The sequence below is a fragment of the Mangifera indica genome, chromosome 16 (assembly GCF_011075055.1).
Source record: "Mangifera indica cultivar Alphonso chromosome 16, CATAS_Mindica_2.1, whole genome shotgun sequence".
Classification (NCBI taxonomy): domain Eukaryota; kingdom Viridiplantae; phylum Streptophyta; class Magnoliopsida; order Sapindales; family Anacardiaceae; genus Mangifera; species Mangifera indica.
The window spans coordinates 170,813-191,719 of NC_058152.1; the positions used below are offsets into that span (position 1 = coordinate 170,813).

The window sequence follows — 20,907 nt, forward strand, 5'->3', positions numbered from 1 at the left end:
AATTATCTAATTATATGATAATATATTATTATGTATATAAATTATGTATCAAAAATAGATAAACATAGTATTGCTTATAATAATATACACCTAAAAAGAGACAAACAGTTACCAGACCAACCAATTAAACTGTAAAATCCAGAGAAGAGAAGAGATCCATGAGATCTTAAAGCCAAGCCACGTGTCAGTACCCCATCTGACATACTCTGCATCTCAGGTTTACCGGGAAACCTGGAATCTCCAGTGGCTTAACTTTAACTACTTTTTTCTCCCCCTTCCCTTCCCCTACTACCGTGCTTTGCCTTTACCTTCTTCTTTCTTTCTTTCTTCTTCTTCTCCTTTGAATTTCCAAACTTATGATTGATTTCTATTTCTTTCAGATTTCGGGGTCAAGTAATTTATTTTACAGTTGGTAAAAATTTTTTTTTTGTGGGGTTGTCTAAAATGGTTTCTTTTTAAGCTTTTTCCAAGGTTCCAGCTAACTGCATTTGTATTGTTGAAACAAAAAAAGGCTGGCTTTTCTGGTTTTATTAAATTGAAAGTGGCCTAGGAGGAGTTGTTGGTTTTTTTTCTTTTCAATTTGTGGGACTTGTGGAGGGGGGATGGCTGCTTCACCACAACACATAGCTAGATTGGATGCCGAATTGTGTAATGGGAATGTTTCTGCTAATTCAATAGAGGAAAACGATGAGATTTGGGACAATTCCAATCAAATCTCTTGTGGGAAACCTCCCAGGAATCTCTCTGCTGTCAGGCACTGCAGTAGCTCTGCTTTTTTAGCTGAACCGGTTAGTAAAAACTCTTTTTTCTATCAATTGGGATGATGCAATTTTTATGATTTGGGTTCAAGAGTTCATTTAAGAGGTGTGTTTGGATTTGTGTAAAGGATGAGTTATGAGAATTTTAGGGAAAATTTTGTGAAGATCCTCTTCTACTGATCTTGCATCTGACAGCATTTTTGCCATAGATTCAGGAGAAGGATTTTGTTTTATCTGATTTCACTTTATGCCAAAAGTAATTTTGGAAAATGTTTTTCCATAACCAAGAAAGATCAGTTCCTGAATTTCTCTAAATCTTGTTACAAGTAATGCACCACATTAAAGAGTTGAGACAAAACTAAGCTTGAACTCATGGCAAAATCTGAAAAATCCCACAGCAAATTGCATTGCTGGAAGAAGTGGTATAACATTTTCTTCTGAAGCTGTTGCCATAATGCCCCATGACTGATTTGAGCCCAAACGGCCACATCTGTAATCAGTTTGCGCTTCCAATAATACTTCATGCACTAACAATACAAACATGATTGTGTTTGTATCCATTGTTAGTGCATATAGTACTGTTCTTCTGCTCAGTCTGGTTTGATTTTGTGTGCTCAAGTTTGTGTGGAGGATGTGTATGCGTTAGCTAAGGTATAAGGCATATTTCTCAGTAGTTTCTAGACAAAGTCTTTGCTTGAGAATGAGAAACTGATTAGCTATATTCATAGCTTGTACAATTTGATATAGATTATATATCTAAATATTTTCATTCTTTCTTCATGCAGGAACTAGAAATAGGAATTACAGGCTTAAAGCCACCGGCAGCTGATAATTCCGTGTTTTCACCTGTATTTCGTTCAGGAAGCTATTCTGAGAAAGGACCAAAACAGTACATGGAAGATGAGTTCATCTGTGTTGACAATCTTCTTGAACATCTTCCTTCATCTTCGAACTTCCCTTCTCCCGCATCATTTTATGGGGTACTTAGTTCCTTTTCGGTTGAAATGCTTGGATATTATGGATGAAATCTCTGTTAACTTTCTTATGGCAGTTTTCAGTGCATGAGCCAAACCGAGTCTCTAACACTAAAATGATAAATTACCTTGTAAATCATGAGTTCAATATGGTTGTGCATTGAGATATTTCTCATTACTGCAGGTGTTTGATGGACACGGTGGCATCGATGCAGCAACTTTTACCAAAACTAACATCCTCAAGTTCATAGTCGAAGACGACCACTTCCCAGCTTGCATAAAAAAGGCTGTTAAGAGCGCTTTCGCCAAGGCTGATCATGCTCTTGCAGATGCCAAGTCTCTTGATAGATCCTCCGGCACCACTGCTGTGACTGCTTTAATGTCGGACAGGTATGGTTCCTTACTAGGTATAATCGACACCAATCTATAACTTCTGAATGTTGATTTGACACTCCCTCTTACAGAATAATGCTGATCGCCAATGCTGGAGATTCTCGAGCAGTATTAGGCAAACGTGGAAGAGCAATTGAATTGTCGAAAGATCACAAACCCAATGTAACCTCTGAAAGGCTAAGAATCGAAAAATTAGGAGGTGTTATAATTGATGGCTATTTGAATGGCCAACTATCAGTAGCTCGCGCTCTTGGAGACTGGCACATTAAGGGCACAAAGGGCTCAAATTGTCCTTTAAGTTCAGAGCCAGAGTTGGAGGAAATAATCCTGACAGAAGAAGATGAGTTCCTGATATTGGGGTGTGATGGACTTTGGGATGTAATGAGCAGTCAATGTGCAGTGACAATGGTTAGGAGAGCACTTATGCAACATAATGATCCTGAAAAGTGCTCAAAAGCACTTGTGAAAGAAGCACTTCAACGCAACACATGTGACAACCTTACTGTTGTAGTAATCTGTTTTTCTGCAAATCCACCTCCTAAGATTGAAATTCCTAAATATCATAGAAGAAGAAGTATATCAGCTGAAGGCCTGGATCATCTCAAGGGTGCCTTGAATAGCTTATGAGCACTTAGGCTTTGTTTTATGTAATTTTTCTTTATTATTTTTGGTTGGCAGTATGAATTCCAATATGACTTGATGTAAGTCTTTAAGAGTTTTGGTAGTTTCTTGTATTTTTCAGTTAACGGTTGATATTCAAACATATTATCAAATTAGAAATAATTTCTAAAACATGGGTTGAGACTGAGTTGAAAAAACTATAGAAAAGGATTGGGTTCAATCTTAACATAGTTCAAACAAGGTCCAAATCAAGATTAATAAGTTTAGATTCGAATTTGATTTAAAATAATTTAATTTCAAATTTTATTAGGGGTAATTCAACTCAAATGTTTAAATTTATTCGAACTTAATTCGTTTATAAAAATAAGTCTACTCTTGATTTAAACTTGATTTGTTTGATGTGAGCATGAGTAAGCTGATCAAACCTAGCCTTGCTTTAGAATTAATTGCTCTATTTAAAAGTGTGTAGACTACTTCTCACAAGTGGATCTAATATAAGCTAGCTTTGATCAAATCTTTCTCTCAATTTGAAAGAGTTGATTTTGAGTTGATGCTCAAAAGCTTGATTCGAAATCAACTCGTTTGTTTATCCAATAATATTTTCATCTTATAAACAATCACTTCTCCAACGATATCGTATACCATGTTAATACCCCTCTAGTGTTATTGTATATTAGCTTAAACAAATTCGAACTGGATATTATAGTTTTAATTAGAACTCAAATAGACTCTAGGTTCAATTTGGTTAAGATTGGATCCACCTTTGCTATTTTCGGCCTAAATATTTGTAATGGGCTGGGTCTGAGATTCTCAAGCCCAACCCAAGCATGAGAAATTGTAAATAAGCCCATTTTATCTCAAACAACTTCATTGCTCGATTCACCCTCCGATATCCTCAGGCTCCAACTCCATGTCAACTCTAAAAGAGATACTCACTCGCCGTCCGGTTGCCGCCACAATCAGGCTGACGGTCCTAGCCGGTGGCGCAAGGCCGGCTCCTCCGGTGGGTCCAGCTCTGGGTCAGTATCGACTCAATCTGATGGCTTTCTGCAAGGATTTCAATGCCCGAACACAAAAGTACAAGCCAGACACGCCGATGGCGGTGACGATTACTGCGTTCAAAGAAAACACGTTCGAGTTCACTGTTAAGTCTCCTTCAGTTACGTGGTACCTTAAAAAAGCGGCAGGGATCGAGTCCGGTAGCAGCCGGCCGGGGCACGTGGTGGCCTCGACGTTGACGTTTAAACATATTTATGAGATAGCGAAAGTTAAGCAGTCAGACCCGTATTGCCAGTACATGCCATTGGAGAGTATTTGTAAGTCCATTATTGGGACTGCTAACACTATGGGTATTAAAGTTGTTAAGGAATTGGATTAAATCAGATCATGGTTTAGGCTTTTTTCTAAACATAAATTTTGAAATGTTTGTACTTGTTTGATTGGTCGATAAGATTTGTGTTTGTTTTCTGAAGCATTGATTTATATGGGTTGGACTTCCCATTGCATATTTTGTTACTATAAATTGATATACTGTACATTGCATATTTTATTATTCTGTTAGTCATTTGTGTTATGGAAATAATATTGTGGTTCCCTTTGATTTTGTAGCATTCTCATTCATAATCTTAGTGTGGCATGTTAAGACATGGCTATTGCCTTCTATTCAGTTTTTCAACTGTTCACGGCAAATGGTCAATTTAATATCATATGATTGATTTGATTTGAGGTTAAATTAACAAAGAGCTATTTTGTGTATTGTGTATGGTGCCATTTTGATGAATATGTTGTAGTTATTCGAGGGTTAATATTTCATCTTGTGGTGAATTAGTTGTGTTTGTATTTGTTTTCTTTGAGTTTTGGCTTGCTTTAATGGATGTGCATCTCATTTGTGTAATTCCAATGCCTATTATGAACAGACCACACGTCTTAGGTTGCAGTGATTTTATTTACTATTGATATTTCATTACTCCTTTAAACATTGTGATGTTTGGAAATTTGCATTGTAGTTTATGGCACCCTATTTATTTGATAGCACTATTTTGCATTTTGTAAAGTCACAAAATTAGGCACTGTCAGTGAGTTCATTTGCCCTTTAAATAGACAGATGGTGAATTTCTAGGGTCATTGTTGCTTTGGTGTTCATTGAAAGATTGGGTTCAGGGCAAAGGTTATTTTGATATGAAAATTTAATGGAGATACAATGTAGAGCAGTACTCCCCATCAAGCTTGCTAACATTTATCAATCACCAATTTTATTTCACTAAAATGATGATTTGTACATTTATTTTGTTACTTTGTTAATTATTGTGTTGCTAAATGACATTTTGGTTACTATAATCTGCCGATTTTGTGTCATTCTCATGCTGGTCTTAATGTGGTAAGATTAGGTGGTGGGCACTGACTTCATTCCATAATTCATAGGTAGTTGTTACTTTAGTGTTCATTGACTTGGTGGGTTTTGGAAGCTGGTTGTTTCCATATCATGATTGTATACGATTTTCATGTTGAAATAATGAAGATCTATTTTGTGTCTTGTGCCAATTTGCTGAATATGTTGTCAAATTTTGAGGGAAAAAATCATCCTTGGGTTGTGTTATCTAGCTATTTCAATGATTTTTAGCATGTCATGAGGTTGCTGAAAAATAACTTGTGAGTTGTGGTTTAAACACCTGAACTAGATTGGCTGATTTAAAGTGGTTATGGCTGAAGGTGGGGATACTAGTAGCTTGTTCTTCAAACATTGTTTGCTTAATTTACATGGAAATTGTGCAGCTCTAATGCTAGATGTTGCCAGATGCTAAATATTTTTCTTAGTTTAGAGCTTTGAAGAATTATCATTTGGGTTATGATTCTTAAGTTTCCAGGACTTCAATTCCTGACTTGCATTCCGATTCCAAGCTCCTTGAGTCATTACAGATAGCCTCTTTTTTCAAGCATTTTTGATATCTCCTTATGCATTTAGTGTAATTTGTGTAATAAATTTTCATTGATTAAGCATTTGTGAGGTTGGATTTGTTCTTGATTATCTGGGTTTAGCAGCAAATGTTGATATTTTATTTAATATACAGTCTAGTGGCCTATGCCTGGATGATAAACCTAGTTGATTATTGCTGCTTGTCTAAGACAAGAATTTGAATTTGATGAAAGTTCAAACTAATTAAGGAGAATATCGACTTCATCAGGCTTATTGTGTTTGTTAAATTATTCATGCCCATATTTTGGCTGTGATCACTTCATATCTTATTGAGTTACTATCAGGCAAGCAACAGCAAGCACCAGTTATGGTAAACGTCTTGTTTTTGTCACCTATTAAGAGGATCCGAACGGGGCCTTGAGCACCTTGTCAATGGGCCCATCTGAGTCTTCTTAAATCTAATTGGTTAAACTAATAAATTGTTTAAACAAATGTTAAAATAATTTTATCTATTTATCCATTGACGGGTGAATCCCATAGTTAAATTATGATATAGAACGATTCGACCAAAAGTCATTCTGGTCAATTGCGAAATGAGTTTTTAACTTGACGTCGATCGAGCTGCTACTGGATCTCAAACGCTAGGTAATATTCACTATTCACCACCTATAAATTAAGTAGTCGGTGTGCAAAATCCACCAGCCAGCAGCTTCCACACAGCTGAGTTTGCTGAAAGCTATTGGTGATAACAATAGCAAGAGTTCCATTTTGATGAAAGGGTTTTTCTGTAACCTAGTTTCATGATGTCCCTCAAACATACATGACAGAGTGACTTTTTTCTTCATTTTTCTGTTTTTAATGGACTGAACTGAAGTCCATTTGTTTTAAGTTGAAGTGACAAGAAGAAGTTTCAGAACTCCCTCATCAATGCTCAAAATCTCAAACCCTTCAAAGCTTACGCTAACAAAAGCCACTACTTGTCTGAACCTACTGCTCAGTTGGCAATCAAAACCCATTTCTACATCATCCTTTCCAGTCCTAACTCACGAACATATAGCCCGTCTCATTTTAGACCAAAAATCAGCTTCCCAAGCTCTTCAAACCTTCAAATGGGCCGCAAAACTCCCAAACTTCACCCATTCGCAATCCACTTACCGGGCTTTAATCTATAAATTATGTGCATTTCGTCGCTTTGACACTGTCAAGGAACTGCTTGACGAAATGCCCCACTCAATTCAATCACCCCCTGATGAGTCTATTTTCATCACAATTGTTCGTGGCCTTGGCAGGGCACGTATGATTAAAGAAGTTACGAGAGTTGTTGATTTGTTTTCGAGGTTTAACCAAACCCCATCTCTGAAACTTTTCAATGCTGTTCTTGATGTTCTTGTTAAGGAAGATATTGATTTGGCAAGAGCATTTTATAGGAAGAAGATGATGGCAACTGGGATTCAAGGTGATGAATACACATATGGTATTTTGATGAAGGGTCTTTGCTTGACTAATAAGATTGGTGATGGTTTTAAGCTCTTGCAAATTATGAAATCTCGAGGGTAAAGCCGAGTAGTGTGATTTATAACACATTGCTTCATGCACTTTGCAAAAATGGAAAAGTTGGGAGGGCAAGGAGTTTGATGAATGAAATGGAAGAACCCAATGATGTTACTTTTAACGTTTTGATATCTGCTTATTGCAAAGAAGAGAATTTAGTTAATGCTCTTGTGTTGTTGGAGAAGAGCTTTAATTTTGGCTTTTTACCTGATATCGTTACTATTACAAAGGTTGTGGAACTTCTATGCAACACAGGCCGTGTAGCAGAAGCTGTTGAAATTTTTGAGAGAGTAGAGAGCAAGGGAAGTGTAATTGATGTCACTGCTTATAACACCTTGATAAAGGGTTTTTGTAGATTAGGGAAGGCAAAAGTTGGGTATCGGTTTTTGAAAGAGATGGAGAGGAAGGGCTGCCTTCCGAATGTAGACACATATAATATATTGATTTCTGGGTTTTGTGAAACTAAGATGTTGGATTTAGCTCTTGATATGTTTAATGACATGAAAACAGATGGGATCAATTGGAACTTTGTTACTTATGATACATTAATTAAGGGTTTGTGCTCAGGAGGGAGGATGAAAGACGGTTTAAAGATCTTAGAGTTGATGGAAGATAGCAAAGAGGGTTCTAAACTACACATTAGTCCGTATAACAGTGTGTTATATGGTTTGTACAAGGAGAACCAACGGAATCAAGCACTAGAGTTTCTTACAAACATGGAGAAATTATTCCCAAAAGCTGTTGATAGGAGTGTAAGGATATTAGGCTTTTGTGAGGACGGTGGTATAGATAATGCCAAAAAGGTCTTTGATCAGATGACTGAAGAAGGGTTAGTTCCAAGTATTCTTGTTTATGACTGCCTAATCCGTGGTTTTTGCCAAGAAGAACGTGTGCGAGAGGCGTTTGAACTAATGAATGGGATGGTTGAACATGGCTATTTTCCAGTTGCATCAACATTCAATGCTCTAATTGTTGAGTTTTGCAGTCAGGGAAAAGTTATGACAGCTTTGAAACTCATGGAGGATATGGTTAGGAGAGGCTCTTCACCTGATGCAGGAAGTTATAATCCTTTGATTGATGGTTTCTGCAAAAAGGGAGATTTCCAGAATGCTCTGAGACTCTTCTCACAGATGGTTGAGAAAGTCATCCTTCCTGATTATTTAACATGGAACTCTTTGATTTTCGGTCTTAGTCAACAAACAATATGGTCACAACACAGGAACATATCCAATTTAAACAAATTATTGCAATGGATTACAGAGACTTGAACTTTCAGGTAATTGCTGTTGCTCTTACAGATGATATGCAGTGATGATTGGTCAAATAGGATTCAGGTTTTAGCTGGTCATAAGTGAGCAAAATAGAAGGTATAGTATCCCGGGAATTCTTGTTTGATTATCAAATTTTTATTGTAACACATACACATACAATCAATCAAAATATTTGTATGTCATCCTTGTGACTTGATATCGCAAACCCAAATTGAATTGATTTAAATTGGTTAACCAAATTTTAGAGGGTTATCCAATTTTATTATGTTTTGACCAATTTTTGTAAAGCTGGTTTGGTATTTTATTATTATTTTGTTCAATTTATTAAAAGATAGTCATTTCAGTTAATTTATTTTTTATTTAATATTCAATTTGAATATTAATTCGATTCGATTTATTGTATGATTTTGAACACCTGTGCCAAAAAAGGGGAAAAAAAAAGTGTAATAGATGCACATACATATAATCAACAAACAAAAATTTGGGTGTATATACTATACGTATTGGTATAATACATTCCTATTAAATCCTATACATACATTCCTAATAATTGATTATACTTTTTTAAGAAAACCATTATAGAAAAAGAGTGATTTAATTTTTAAACTTGAATTAATTATAAGACTAAAATTACAAGTCTTTGAAATTTCCACGTTCGAAACGTTAGCGTCTTTACGGTTTCAACGTTTTTGGTAACCGGTTTTGGATTCAAAGGTGGCGTCGTGTCGGTACAAGAGAGAACAAAGCGAATTGAGTTACGTAATACAACTGATAAGACTCTACACAACAAAATAATACAAAAGAAAAATCAAAACCAACCAGCCAGCCAGTGCCAGCTCCGTCACTGTCGTATAGGATAGTACAATTTATGTGCATACCGACACTTTCATTAACACATTCGGAATTTTTTGGGTTCAAAAATGTCCCATCAAGGTTTAGCCAAATTATTTCCCACCTATTTATTGAATTTTTCAACTATACAAATTCACCCAAGACTCAACTTCGTTAAGAAAGAAATTAAGGTCCTAAATTTTCAAAAGAATAAAAAATAATAATTAGATGATTCAACATTATTAGTCAAATTAATTTTGTAATAGTTGAAACCTATCCGCATTGAACTGTTGGAGATATTTTTTGAACTCTAGGGATCACAAAAAATAAAGCCAAAATACAGGGATATGATTTGAAACTTACCAAATAAAAATGGATCCATCCATGTTACTTTTTTTAACCAGAGGGAGGACAAGGTCCTTCTCCCTGAACTCCTATTATTATTATAAATAATAAAAACAAAACATTTGTGCACGTAACACTTTGTAAAAACGTCTCCGCACGGATTCGCTCACGCTCTTACAAAGATTTTTCTTCATCTTGGTCTTCATTCTCCATCTTTCATCTCCACAAAGCAACAATCTTTCGATCTCGAAACCCATTTGCACGTCAACACATCTCTCTCAAAACTTCACAAGAACGCGATCAAAATAAGTGCTAATTGATTCAAGCCATGGGGTTTGATAAAGAGGCAAGTTCATCTTCACATGGGTTGCCGCCTTTTCCCAGAGAAGATACTCCACTTTTAGCCAAGGCAACTCCCCTTTCTTCACGATCCAAGACCTTTGCGAACGTTTTTATAGCCATTGTTGGTGCTGGAGTTTTAGGCCTCCCGTACACTTTCAAAAAAACAGGATGGATCATGGGCTCACTCATGCTCTTTTCTGTTGCAGCTTTGACCTATTACTGCATGATGCTCTTGGTTTTCACACGCCGGAAGCTTGATACTGTCCATGGCTTCTCTAAAATTTCATCTTTTGGTGATCTCGGGTTTGTTGTGTGTGGTCCAATTGGTCGTTTTGCTGTTGATGCCATGATTGTCCTTGCACAAGCTGGGTTTTGTGTTAGTTACCTCATATTTATTGCTAATACTTTGGCTCATTTATTTAATAATTCATATGATGATGGTAATAGTTCTGGTAAAATTCTCGGTTTTTTTACCCCGAAAGCTTTATATATATGGGGTTGTTTTCCTTTTCAACTGGGGTTAAATTCAATTCCAACGTTGACCCATTTGGCTCCACTGAGTATCTTTGCTGATGTGGTTGATCTCGGAGCTATGGGGGTTGTGATGGTAGAGGATGTCATGATTTTTCTCAAAAAGATGCCTGCTTTAAAGGCTTTTGGCGATTTTTCTGTGTTTGCATATGGTATTGGTGTGGCAGTTTATGCTTTTGAAGGTATTGGCATGATAATGCCACTGGAATCCGAGACTAGAAACAAAGCAAGATTTGGGAAAATCCTAGGCTTATGTATGGCTTTCATTTCACTGTTATATGGAGCATTTGGTGCTTTGGGTTACTTTGCTTTTGGAGAAGACACCAAAGATATAATCACCACCAATCTTGGAGCAGGATTAGTAAGCACTTTAGTGCAGCTGGGACTCTGCATCAACCTGTTCTTCACATTTCCCCTGATGATGAACCCAGTTTATGAGGTGTTCGAGAGGCGGTTTTGTGATTACAGATACTGCATGTGGCTGAGATGGTTGCTAGTATTGGTGGTGAGCCTGGTGGGTCTTCTGGTGCCAAATTTTGCAGACTTTTTATCACTGGTGGGGAGCAGTGTGTGCTGTGTGCTGGGCTTTGTGTTGCCCGCTTTGTTCCATTGGGTGGTGTTCAAGGAAGAATTGGGGTGGGGTGGCAAGGCTTTGGATGCTGCCATTGTGGGATTTGGAGTGATGATTGGCATCTCAGGAACCTACTCTTCACTAATGGAGATTTTTGCATCCAAGGCTTGAGAGTTAGAAGTTGAGTTGAGTTGAGTTGAGGGTTCAGGAAATAAATTAAGTTTTGTTAGTATTTGATTAAATTTGTTGTTTTTTGAATTGTGTTGGTGTATTATTATTGTATGCATAGCTGAGGTGTTCTGTTGATTATTATTATCAAAAACTAATCAATCAATTACAGACCTCTTTCATTTTATCCTATTTTTATCTCAAACTCGAAAGTTTTGAATGCTTTATCTCTAGCTCAGTTGTCTGTCCGTCCAACTGCGTACCCACTGCCTGCCATTTAGAAATATTGTTTATTAAGAATTAGTATTTAAACTAAATAATCATTCTAATTAAGATTACATTAATTATATTTAAATAATAAGGTTTTGAAAGGATTAGGAAAAACATTTTTTTGAGAATCTAATATCATCTTAACCCACAGATTTTATTCCCTTAATTCAAATCCTTATATTTTCTTTCAATTAAAATCCAGAATTCTAATTGCACAATCCCTGCTTCACATCACTATGTCTGAATGATTTTATATTTGATAAAATAATGCTCTTTTTTACTTTTCCCTCTTTTATAATGTTAACCCTGTGTCAGTCAATTCAACAACTCGTTAGAAATGTATCACCTTCACAATAGCCTCACTATAATAAATTGAGAACCCAAAAAACACATTTCCCAAATAGAGTGAATTCAAACTCAATCGACCGACCAACTCAAGTTTGACTTCAATCTAAAAAGTCTAACTCAAATTGGTAATGAGATTACTGAAAAAACTGTTAAAAAACACCAAAAAAAAAAAAATAGTGCCCACAACTTTCTGATTAGACTTAATCTGGTTCAACTCGAACTTAAACAAAAGTTCAACTCATTTAAGTCAAGCATTAAGTCAAGACCAAGATAATTCAACTTGGATTCAACCCTATTTACAAATACCAGACATGGCAAACTTGGGCCTCAGGTTATAAATTTTCATATTTGCACTGTGCAACATTCAATTAAGGGATGAAAATGGACCAACAAAAGAGAAAGAAAATCTAGTCGAGGAACAAAAAGATGCAGATCATAAATATCACAAATAATGATCAACAGCTGATATTTGAAAGAAAATTACATGTATATCAAGGCTATCCTGATGATGAACAAGAAGAAGATATTACAAAAGAATACAACACAAAGGTAATTCAATTGTCAAAAAAAAAAAAATTAAAGAACAAAATTAACCTTATGACACAACCACTCAATTGTCACATTATATACTCTCGTCAAAGAACCAAAGCCGCCACACCTAAAATCCAATATAATAATAATAATAAATCTTACCAGAAATGGAAGGCTTCAACTTGCAAAGAAAGACGAACAAGTAATGTAACAAGACCGGATTTTCTTACCTCCAACTAAAATGCACTCCATTCTGGGGTTTTCTTTTGAGTTTGACTCCCTACTGATGTGCTAAATGGCCCTGTTGAACTGAATGGATCTGAATACTCGGAACTTTTCTTTCGAACTTCTACCGATGCACTAAATGGTTCTGTTGACCCGAATGGATCGATGAAGTCAGAACTACTCTTTGGAGTTTGACCGTCTATTGATGTCTTAAATGGTCCAGTTGATCGAAATGGATCTGTGTCATCAAATGTGGGGAACCCATGACTGTGATCTGAGTCTCTGGTGCTGCGGATGGAATCAAACCTTGCAAGGGAACTCTGTGATGACTGGAAGAATCCGCTATCATGTGCATTAAATGAATCAAACCTCATTGAGAGATCATGACTCTGATCGGAATCTGTGGTGCTACGGAAAGAATCAAATCTGGCAAGAGAATGGTGTGGAGACTGTAAGAAACCACTATCACGCGTGTTGAACGAATCAAACCTAGAAAAGCTGTCGAATGAAGGCTCCTCCATTCCCATACTAAACCTTCGTGGGGAGCTTCCAAAATTATAGGCAGGAGTGCTTGGAACAGAATCTGCAAATACACTTTTTCCCTTGTTGAAAGAATAATCATCTGGCCCAGAATTAAATTGCCGTGGAGAGTTTCCATAAGTACTGTAAGCAGGAGTGCTTGGAACAGAATCTGCAAAAATTGATGAGCTCTTTCCCAGAAACATAATATTGCTGCGAGAGGAATCTGTTTTTATGGGTTTCAGACCAAAGTCATCAAGACCAAATAGAGAACTTTCACGTCTGTCATGATCCATGTCCTGCATTAGAAAAGAGAGAAAAATCATTGAACCAATGTATGTGCAAAATTAAGAACTCATTATATGACAAATCTTTTCATACAACAAGTTCACCAAAGAGCTGTCACAAATTTCTCAACAAGCATTCAAACAGCTAATTGTTCCACAGCTTTATCAAAAAGATACCTGTTTCAAATTACAATTTTTAAAGCAACATCTCTCTCATTAGATAGAAAAAATCATGTTTTAGCACAAAGCAGAAGAATAAATTATTTAGGTTTTAATGCATGAGTTAATCTGAACAATTTCTCCCCAGATAACTGAGCCAGTTCACATGTCTAGAATGGAGTAAAAAACAAACAGGCTACCACCAAAAGACTTGTAAATATAAAAATATTAACAATACATAAAGTTCTCTGCTTCTATCTCATCTATCAGTGTAAAACCCTGATAAAACAGATTTCAGCCTCCTCCTGCTTCAACTTCAAACGAATTACAGAATGCCAAAATAGGATTTATGTAGCCTACAAAACTATATTAGAGAAAATAAATGATCACATGATAAGATAAATAAAAATGAAATTCCACTGCACTAGGTGGCGCTTTTCAGTTTTGCAGCATGGCAAGACTGTAGTACATGGAATGCAATGCACAACAATAAAATGGTTCACAAACCTTGGTACTCTCTGTGTCAAAGCCCCAAACTGATTCTGTATCATAATGAGTGTCAAATGTTCCCCAACTAGGTTCATCAAATACTTTGTCCCCAGAAAAAACAGATTCAGTACCGTCCTGATCACTGAACAAATAAATCACCAAAAGTTTCAGTCTAATGAAGCATAAGTAAAGAAAATAGAGAAGTAATGAAACAGAATCCCAACTGCTGCAAGCATGCTTTGCATGATATTGGCTTCATGTAGACCATTTCCAAAGATTAAAAATGAAACAAAATCAATCAAATTAAAAATAACAAAGGAATCACAAACCTTCGTGTTTCTTTAGCATGGGGTGAGCCATCAGCACCAATGTTCTTCATGATTTGGGAATCTTGGACTTCTTGAGATTTGTTCTCTGCTGCAGCACTTCCATCTGGAGTGTCAGGAAGACTTCTTGCCAAGCCATTCTCATTTTGATCATGAGTCAATTCATTTTCAGTGCTCTCTTCACCTTTACTCGTGATCTCTAATTTAGCTTCAGTATCTGTGGATGATGTATTTAAACCATTGTTCATGGAAGTCTCATCTTTTCTAACCGGTGAAGATTTTGGTTTTCGGGGGGCTACGACATTTTGGACATCAAGTGTGAGTTCCTTGACCAAAGTGAATCCTGAAACGCATTGACAACAACAATTCATGCAAATAATATTGCAATTCAATTTATGACAAGTAAACCAAACAAAACATCAAAAGAAATACAATTCTATGATACCAAATAAGTTCCAAGTTAGAAATTGTCATGCCAAACAAATAATAATGATAATAACATAACAAATCCCAAAGGCAACTCTTTGACAGACCTTCATCTTCAAACTTGTCCCAATCTTCATCCCAATCAGCTGCTCCTTCTTGGATTCCAGGTTGCCAACCTTAAGGAATACCATCAAAAATATTTAAGAAAAGTTAAAGCATGATCTCCTATAAATTAATAATAAGTAATCAATAGCACAGCTAGATAAAAAGGAAAATTAGAAGGATGAGAGATAATATAGAACTCGAAAAAAAAAAATTATAACACACTAAAACCCACTATAATTTTTTTTTTTTAAACCATACAACTAAATCAAGGTAACCCATTTTATCAAATTAAAGACATTTTCATTTCAAAAAACAATAGCACAATTTATAATGTAAAAACACATGATATTCAAGATGGGACTCTCCATTCAAAGATCCAAACAACACATATACAAAAGATTTGTCAACATACAAAAATGGTGATTCTCATATACTAAAAGTAATTGCAGACAATAGATATTTTGATTTTAAAGATATTCCTCATCGTAGTCAAATAAATAAAAGCCTCCAATAGGGCATGGATTAAGCAGGCCATAGTAAGACAGTAGAAAATTACCAAAGGGAAGCTCAACCAGTGAAGTTGGTTTAGCACGCAATCCATATTGTTTGCAGCGTTCATTCAAAATTTTCACTAGTTCCTCCAGGCCTACTTGGATAGTATCAGCACGTTGCTGCAAAGCCCAATATTGACTTAAATACATGTTCTCATAAAATCTCCAGCTAAATATTCACAGTGAAAAGTATACCTGAAGGGAACCATCACCACTGTCTCCTTCCATTTTGACAATTGCCTGATATAAATCCATTTTTTTCTCCTGCAAGTAAAACCAATTGCAAAATAATATATTTAGAAAAACGGAGGTGAACTGTACAGCAATCACAGAAGCTAAAAATAATAGCAAACTGACTTCAACTGACTCCATAGAAGAAAAAACATTCATGCCCATCACTGAACCAAAATTACCTGAATATCACGAAATGTGGACTCTTCCAGAGTTAGTTTGGAGGCTACATCTCCAGACTGCTTGTATTTCTCCTCATACTTCTTTGCCAGCAACTCAACCTGAAATACAAGTCACTCCGATTGGTCCAATAAGAAGCAAAATAATAGAACCAAAAAAAAAAAAATTAAAGCAAATAACAAAAGGAGATACCTCACGTCTGTCTCCAGCCACCCTTTCTGTGATCTCATTCAGTCGATTGTCACATCTGCTTTTGTATAAAATCTGAAATCAGGTAAAAAATAAAAACAGTAAAGAAAAGGAAATATCAGCACTTCATCTTGACATTTCCATCACAAAAATGATAAATATAACAATTTTCCCCTAAATACATTTGATGAATTTTAAAAAAATTACAAGAAACAAAAAATTTTAAAAATATACAAAAGAGATATTTCCAACTACTTGCATCAAATGTACAGATAAGGCAGCTAAAAGAATGTTATACAGAAGGTAAAGTTAATTATGTAATGTCAATTTTTTTGTTTATAGCATAACTATTTTTAATTCTCAAAACTCACACAACATGTAAGCATCAAAGCATAAAATCAATTGAAGCCTAAGTTTATCTATGATTATCATGACTGTTTTGCATAATTCAAATCAAAATGACTACTTTTGAAAATTATACAGTTGTCAAAAGGGAAAAACTTCAAGGGTGCATACTCACAAGTTCCTGCATCTTGGCACGATAGAACTGTATCTTCTCTCTGGATGTCAATATCTCCTTTTCCAATTCTTCAACCTTAAATAATAATGATGAAACAAATCAGATTTAAATTTTCCAAAATGACCTACAATGAGCACTACCATTCAAAATATAGCTCTAAGAACAGCAGTTAGTGTAACTTAAACCATGCCACATCTCAAAATAATTGATTGGTTTCACTTAAATGCAAAAAATATACATAAATATATGTATATATTTAATACTAGGACACTCTAATAGGAAATAAGACTGAGAATGCCAGTAAAATTCTACTGATTTGGATGCACCCAGAAATAAAAAAATTCTGGAATACAACCATAATTTAGAGAATAAACAAACATGTCACGTTTGTTTTAACTGAATAAATCAGCATCCACTCAATGGTTCAAGAATAAACAAACTGCTCAGATGATTTGGAAGAAATTTCCTTCACTAGTTAGAAAAATGTGAACACCAATTGAAATTATTCCCAAGACATATCTAGAAATGACATCAACATAAAGACTATTATATTAAAAGAAATTCAACGTATGAGCCATAACAGGTTATGCATGCTTTAAACAAGACATAATTGCATAGTCAGTACCTTTTTATCTGCCTCAGTTGCCTCTTTGAGCTTAGCATTCAATGATTCCTGTTCTTCTTTGCTCAGTTGATCCACAAGAAGCTTTTCCAGAGCAGGAACTTTGGGCTTTTGTTGAGCCGGCTGTACAGTTCTATCAGGATGAACTGGAGGAACCGGCCTTGGTGGCTTTCCTGCAGGAGGTCTAACACCATGTGGTGGTTGTGAACCTGTTCAAAAATTTCCTTTTTAACTTGCAAATACATCAATAAAAGGGAGACAATGTTGCAACTACAAAATAATTGTGACACAGTAAGAAAAACAATACCTCCAACATGGCCCCATGCTGCACTCCCATGTGGAACTGTAGGCTGGCCCGGAAGAGAAAATAGAGCATCTTCAGGCATGATAGTGCTTGGAAGCATCGTAGGAAGAGGACGCCCTTCTCTGAAACGTTCCATCAGATAGAGAGCAATGCAAAACTCCTTCAATGAGAGCATACTGTCATTATCTTGGTCAGATAGATCCCACACCTGTTTTAAGACCTCTGAAAAACCAACAAGAATAACATAGTTATCATATGGTAAGCGAAAGATGATATTAACCAACCCCCAAGGACAAAATTTTAGTTCACACCAACAACCAACCTATTCAGGAATTTTTCTAATCCAAATTTACTATAATGTCATATCAAATGTTCAGCCAAATCTGGCAAAGCATATTGCGAAGAATAGCTAAAAAATTTATCCCTTTTTCACCAAAAATTAATAAAGCTTATCTTTACATAACTAGCAAGTCTTAAAACCAAAAAATAGCTAACAATCAATATAGAGCTACAAGTTAGACCAGAAAAAAATTGAACTCACACTTAAACAACAGAAGGATACTAGCAGGAAAAAAGAAAAAAGAGCAACATCTAAAATACTACCTCTTGGAAGCCTCCAACTCAAGAACAGGTTACGTGCCTGTTCACCAGTGATTTTCCCATCTCTATCTGTATCTACTTGCACAAAAACTTTAGTATACTTTTGAACCTCAGACTGAGTCATTTTTGGCCATGGAATATTGGGCTGTGAAGAAGCTGGATTTGCAGCTCCAAGAGGAAACCCAGTTGAAGTAGGAGCAGTGATACTCTGAACTGGAAATTGATTATTTGGTTTCACTGCTGACTGAACTTGCTGATACTGAACACCCAAAGGTGGTTGAGGAATTGAACTCTGTTTGGATTCAACTGGACTTGGTTCCACTGATGGTACAGGTCTGGAGGATGCTGGAATAATTGCACTTGAGACAGGTAAGCTAGCTGCAGAAGATGTCACAGCAGGTTGCTTTGGTTGAACTGGAGTTGCAGAAAATACATCTCCAAAAAGTGAGTCAGAGGGAAACCCATTGCTTGAAACAACCAAGGCTTTAGAATCTGAAACTTGAGGCACTGGTGCAGTAGCTGGGGTCTGCCCTGATGTTGCTGGTGGTCTAGGTTGAACAGAGGAAGTCAAACTTGAAGCTGTCAAACCAAATCCATCTTGAGCTGAGGAAGCACTGATCCCTTTGGCAGGAACTTGTGAAGTTGCAGGCCCTAAAGGACCACCTGTAGCTCCACCAAGATAGTTAGTTGATACATTTGAAGTTGGAGGGCGAGCTACTAGCATAGTACTTCCACTTTGCATACCCCGGCTTGCAATCACTTGTTGGGGATGAGGTCCAGCACCAGAAGACACTGATTGGGGTGGCATAAAGTGGTTTGGTTGAGATGGGAAAAACTGTTGGTTTGTGCTTGCATTTCCAAGGCCTTGTGGTCCTCTAACACCAATGTTTTGAGGTGATGGTGGTCGGTTAACACTCAGCTGTGGAGCATTTCCAGCAGTGCTTGCATTACCAAAGCCATATGGTCCTCTAACACCAATGTTTTGAGGTAACGGAGGTTGATTTGCACTCAACTGTGAAGCAGGTGCTCCTGGCCTAGACTGAGAACTTGGTGTAGCTGCAAGGTTTATTTGGGGAGCAGGAATTTTAGCAGAAGCAGGACCATATAATGCTGCCTTCACTATGTCTGGAGTCAATTCTCGCTTACTTTGTGCCACAGTAACGAGTTTAAGAGCATTGTAAAATTCTGCTCGATTAAGAAAGCCAGCTTTTCTCTGATCAGCATGTGTCCATACCTGCACAAGACAGAACCATGCATACAGTTCCAAGAGATCAAGTTCCCAACAAAAAATACGTCTAAAAAGCTAACACAATATGTGTTAAAAAATTGCTAAAACATTAAAGTAAATCACTCAATCCTGACACACAATGAACGGTTATCCTTCTCCTAACACTGCCTCTGGACTGAAAAACGAAACTAAAACTATTACTAGCATCTCAACAAAACCAAAAAGTCATTACAAATGTAAAATTCCAAACATCCAATCAAAACAAAGCCAAATCGAATTCAACATAGCCATTCTATTCAATTTCAGACAAACTCTGAAGCTTAGCCCTAACTAACTGTACCACAAACTGAATCTAACTCTCCAACTCAAAATTCGCTACAAATTCAACGAAGAAGCAACTCTTAGAAACGAAAAAATGGATGAAGGAAACCAAAAAGGGTACGGATTGGATTGAATTAGACGATGAATACCTGCGCGAGGACTTGTTTGGGCAAATTTGAGCCTTGGAAGAATGCGACAGCCTCTGCTCCACTGATCTGACCGTCGCCGTCCAAATCTGCTCGTCTGAAATACGCATCAAATAGATCGGTGCTGGTCGCGTTTTGCCCCGCCATTTCTGATCAATCGAGAGATGAAAATCTCGCCGGATCGGGACGAGATAATTAAATAAATCGATGTTGCAAGAGAGTGTCGAAAAAAAATAATTGTGTGTGGCGAAGCCCAAAAATGTCCTTGGAGATGCCGATAGTTGGCTTGATGTCATTCGCCACGCGCAGGAAGGTATGGTCTGCCCAGAACGTTGTCGTTTGGTGGGTGAGAACAAACAGTAACAACAAAATTACGTATCCAAATGATTTAATTATTTGTTTACCTACGGTAATGAATAGATGATTTTCAACTATAGATAAAATAAAATTTTTATCACGTGTGATACATTATTTTTAATAATCAAATTACTATATAGTATTAGTGTCCTTTTTTTTAAATTTATTTTTCCATCCAAACCATTGAAATTCAAAAGTTAGTTTTACCACCATTTTTAGGTATTTTCATTGATTTACAAAACTATGTTATGAGTTAATATTATTTATATCACTTTAATGCAAACTTATATCTTTGAAAATTAATTTGAAACAATAACGGATACCATTAGAGTTAGACCCAAATTAATTTAGTTTAGTTTTAAAATCTCAATCAGTTTGATTTAACTTGACTCAACTTCATTTAGATTTTATTTGAGTTGAGTTCAAATAAAAAAGATACATTTTTTCGAGTTTGATTTTGTTTGACTCGTAAGTAAGAAAAATGACTCTATTTAATTCGAGTTTAACTCATTATTCGATTTAAGTCATATTAAGTAATTATCAAAACGATTTTATTTTATTTATTATTAAATAAAATAACATCATTTTATTAATGTGTAATAAACTAAAGTTACAAAAGTTGAATCATGAACTCAAATAAGGTTTTAAACTTCAAACTTAAGGATTGCGTTGATCCTAAATTATTTTTAAATTTGGTTTGACA

At 36.0% G+C, this 20,907-nt stretch overlaps 5 protein-coding genes across 5 annotated transcripts; 4 read left to right on the forward strand and 1 right to left on the reverse strand.

Moving 5' to 3' along the window:
• The first annotated feature begins 242 nt into the window (after window positions 1-242).
• Window positions 243-2,927, forward strand: LOC123198735 (probable protein phosphatase 2C 47). Its single transcript, XM_044613492.1, has 4 exons — window positions 243-788; window positions 1,544-1,738; window positions 1,917-2,122; window positions 2,197-2,927. The coding sequence occupies exons 1-4, from the start codon at window positions 603-605 to the stop codon at window positions 2,750-2,752; spliced, it is 1,143 nt and encodes a 380-aa protein (XP_044469427.1). The 5' UTR covers window positions 243-602; the 3' UTR covers window positions 2,753-2,927.
• Window positions 2,928-3,598: 671 nt separating this feature from the next.
• Window positions 3,599-4,346, forward strand: LOC123198802 (54S ribosomal protein L19, mitochondrial-like). Its single transcript, XM_044613583.1, has one exon. The coding sequence runs from the start codon at window positions 3,657-3,659 to the stop codon at window positions 4,122-4,124; it is 468 nt and encodes a 155-aa protein (XP_044469518.1). The 5' UTR covers window positions 3,599-3,656; the 3' UTR covers window positions 4,125-4,346.
• A 1,818-nt stretch (window positions 4,347-6,164) lies between these two features.
• Window positions 6,165-8,747, forward strand: LOC123198803 (pentatricopeptide repeat-containing protein At2g17525, mitochondrial). The gene is given in 2 exon segments (XM_044613584.1): window positions 6,165-7,203; window positions 7,206-8,747. Coding segments are annotated over 2 exon segments (1,890 nt in total). The 5' UTR covers window positions 6,165-6,587; the 3' UTR covers window positions 8,480-8,747.
• A 978-nt stretch (window positions 8,748-9,725) lies between these two features.
• On the forward strand, window positions 9,726-11,457 carry LOC123198613 (amino acid transporter AVT3B-like). Its single transcript, XM_044613327.1, has one exon. The coding sequence runs from the start codon at window positions 9,987-9,989 to the stop codon at window positions 11,271-11,273; it is 1,287 nt and encodes a 428-aa protein (XP_044469262.1). The 5' UTR covers window positions 9,726-9,986; the 3' UTR covers window positions 11,274-11,457.
• An 839-nt stretch (window positions 11,458-12,296) lies between these two features.
• Window positions 12,297-20,098, reverse strand: LOC123199176 (epidermal growth factor receptor substrate 15-like). The gene is made up of 14 exons (XM_044614056.1): window positions 19,851-20,098; window positions 18,156-19,386; window positions 17,556-17,774; window positions 17,252-17,457; window positions 16,627-16,701; window positions 16,110-16,181; window positions 15,920-16,018; window positions 15,702-15,770; window positions 15,512-15,626; window positions 14,958-15,026; window positions 14,428-14,767; window positions 14,117-14,240; window positions 12,650-13,462; window positions 12,297-12,546 (listed from the first exon to the last, which is right to left on the reverse strand). Exons 1-13 carry the CDS (start codon window positions 19,992-19,994, stop codon window positions 12,656-12,658), a joined length of 3,570 nt encoding a protein of 1,189 aa, XP_044469991.1. The 5' UTR covers window positions 19,995-20,098; the 3' UTR covers window positions 12,297-12,546; window positions 12,650-12,655.
• Between the last annotated feature and the right edge of the window lie 809 nt (window positions 20,099-20,907).

Excerpts from the sequence above, each read along its gene's own strand:
- LOC123198613 (XM_044613327.1), top strand. The coding sequence starts at position 9,987 with ATGGGGTTTGATAAAGAGGCAAGTTCATCTTCACATGGGTTGCCGCCT.
- LOC123199176 (XM_044614056.1), bottom strand. The coding sequence starts at position 19,994 with ATGGCGGGGCAAAACGCGACCAGCACCGATCTATTTGATGCGTATTTC. Across the intron at positions 19,387-19,850 it reads CCAAACAAGTCCTCGCGCAG|GTATGGACACATGCTGATCA; the intron begins GTATTCATCGTC and ends TGTCTTGTGCAG. Across the intron at positions 15,627-15,701 it reads GTGGTGATGGTTCCCTTCAG|CAACGTGCTGATACTATCCA; the intron begins GTATACTTTTCA and ends TGGGCTTTGCAG.
- LOC123198802 (XM_044613583.1), top strand. The coding sequence starts at position 3,657 with ATGTCAACTCTAAAAGAGATACTCACTCGCCGTCCGGTTGCCGCCACA.
- LOC123198735 (XM_044613492.1), top strand. The coding sequence starts at position 603 with ATGGCTGCTTCACCACAACACATAGCTAGATTGGATGCCGAATTGTGT. Across the intron at positions 1,739-1,916 it reads CTCCCGCATCATTTTATGGG|GTGTTTGATGGACACGGTGG; the intron begins GTACTTAGTTCC and ends TCATTACTGCAG. Across the intron at positions 2,123-2,196 it reads ACTGCTTTAATGTCGGACAG|AATAATGCTGATCGCCAATG; the intron begins GTATGGTTCCTT and ends TCCCTCTTACAG.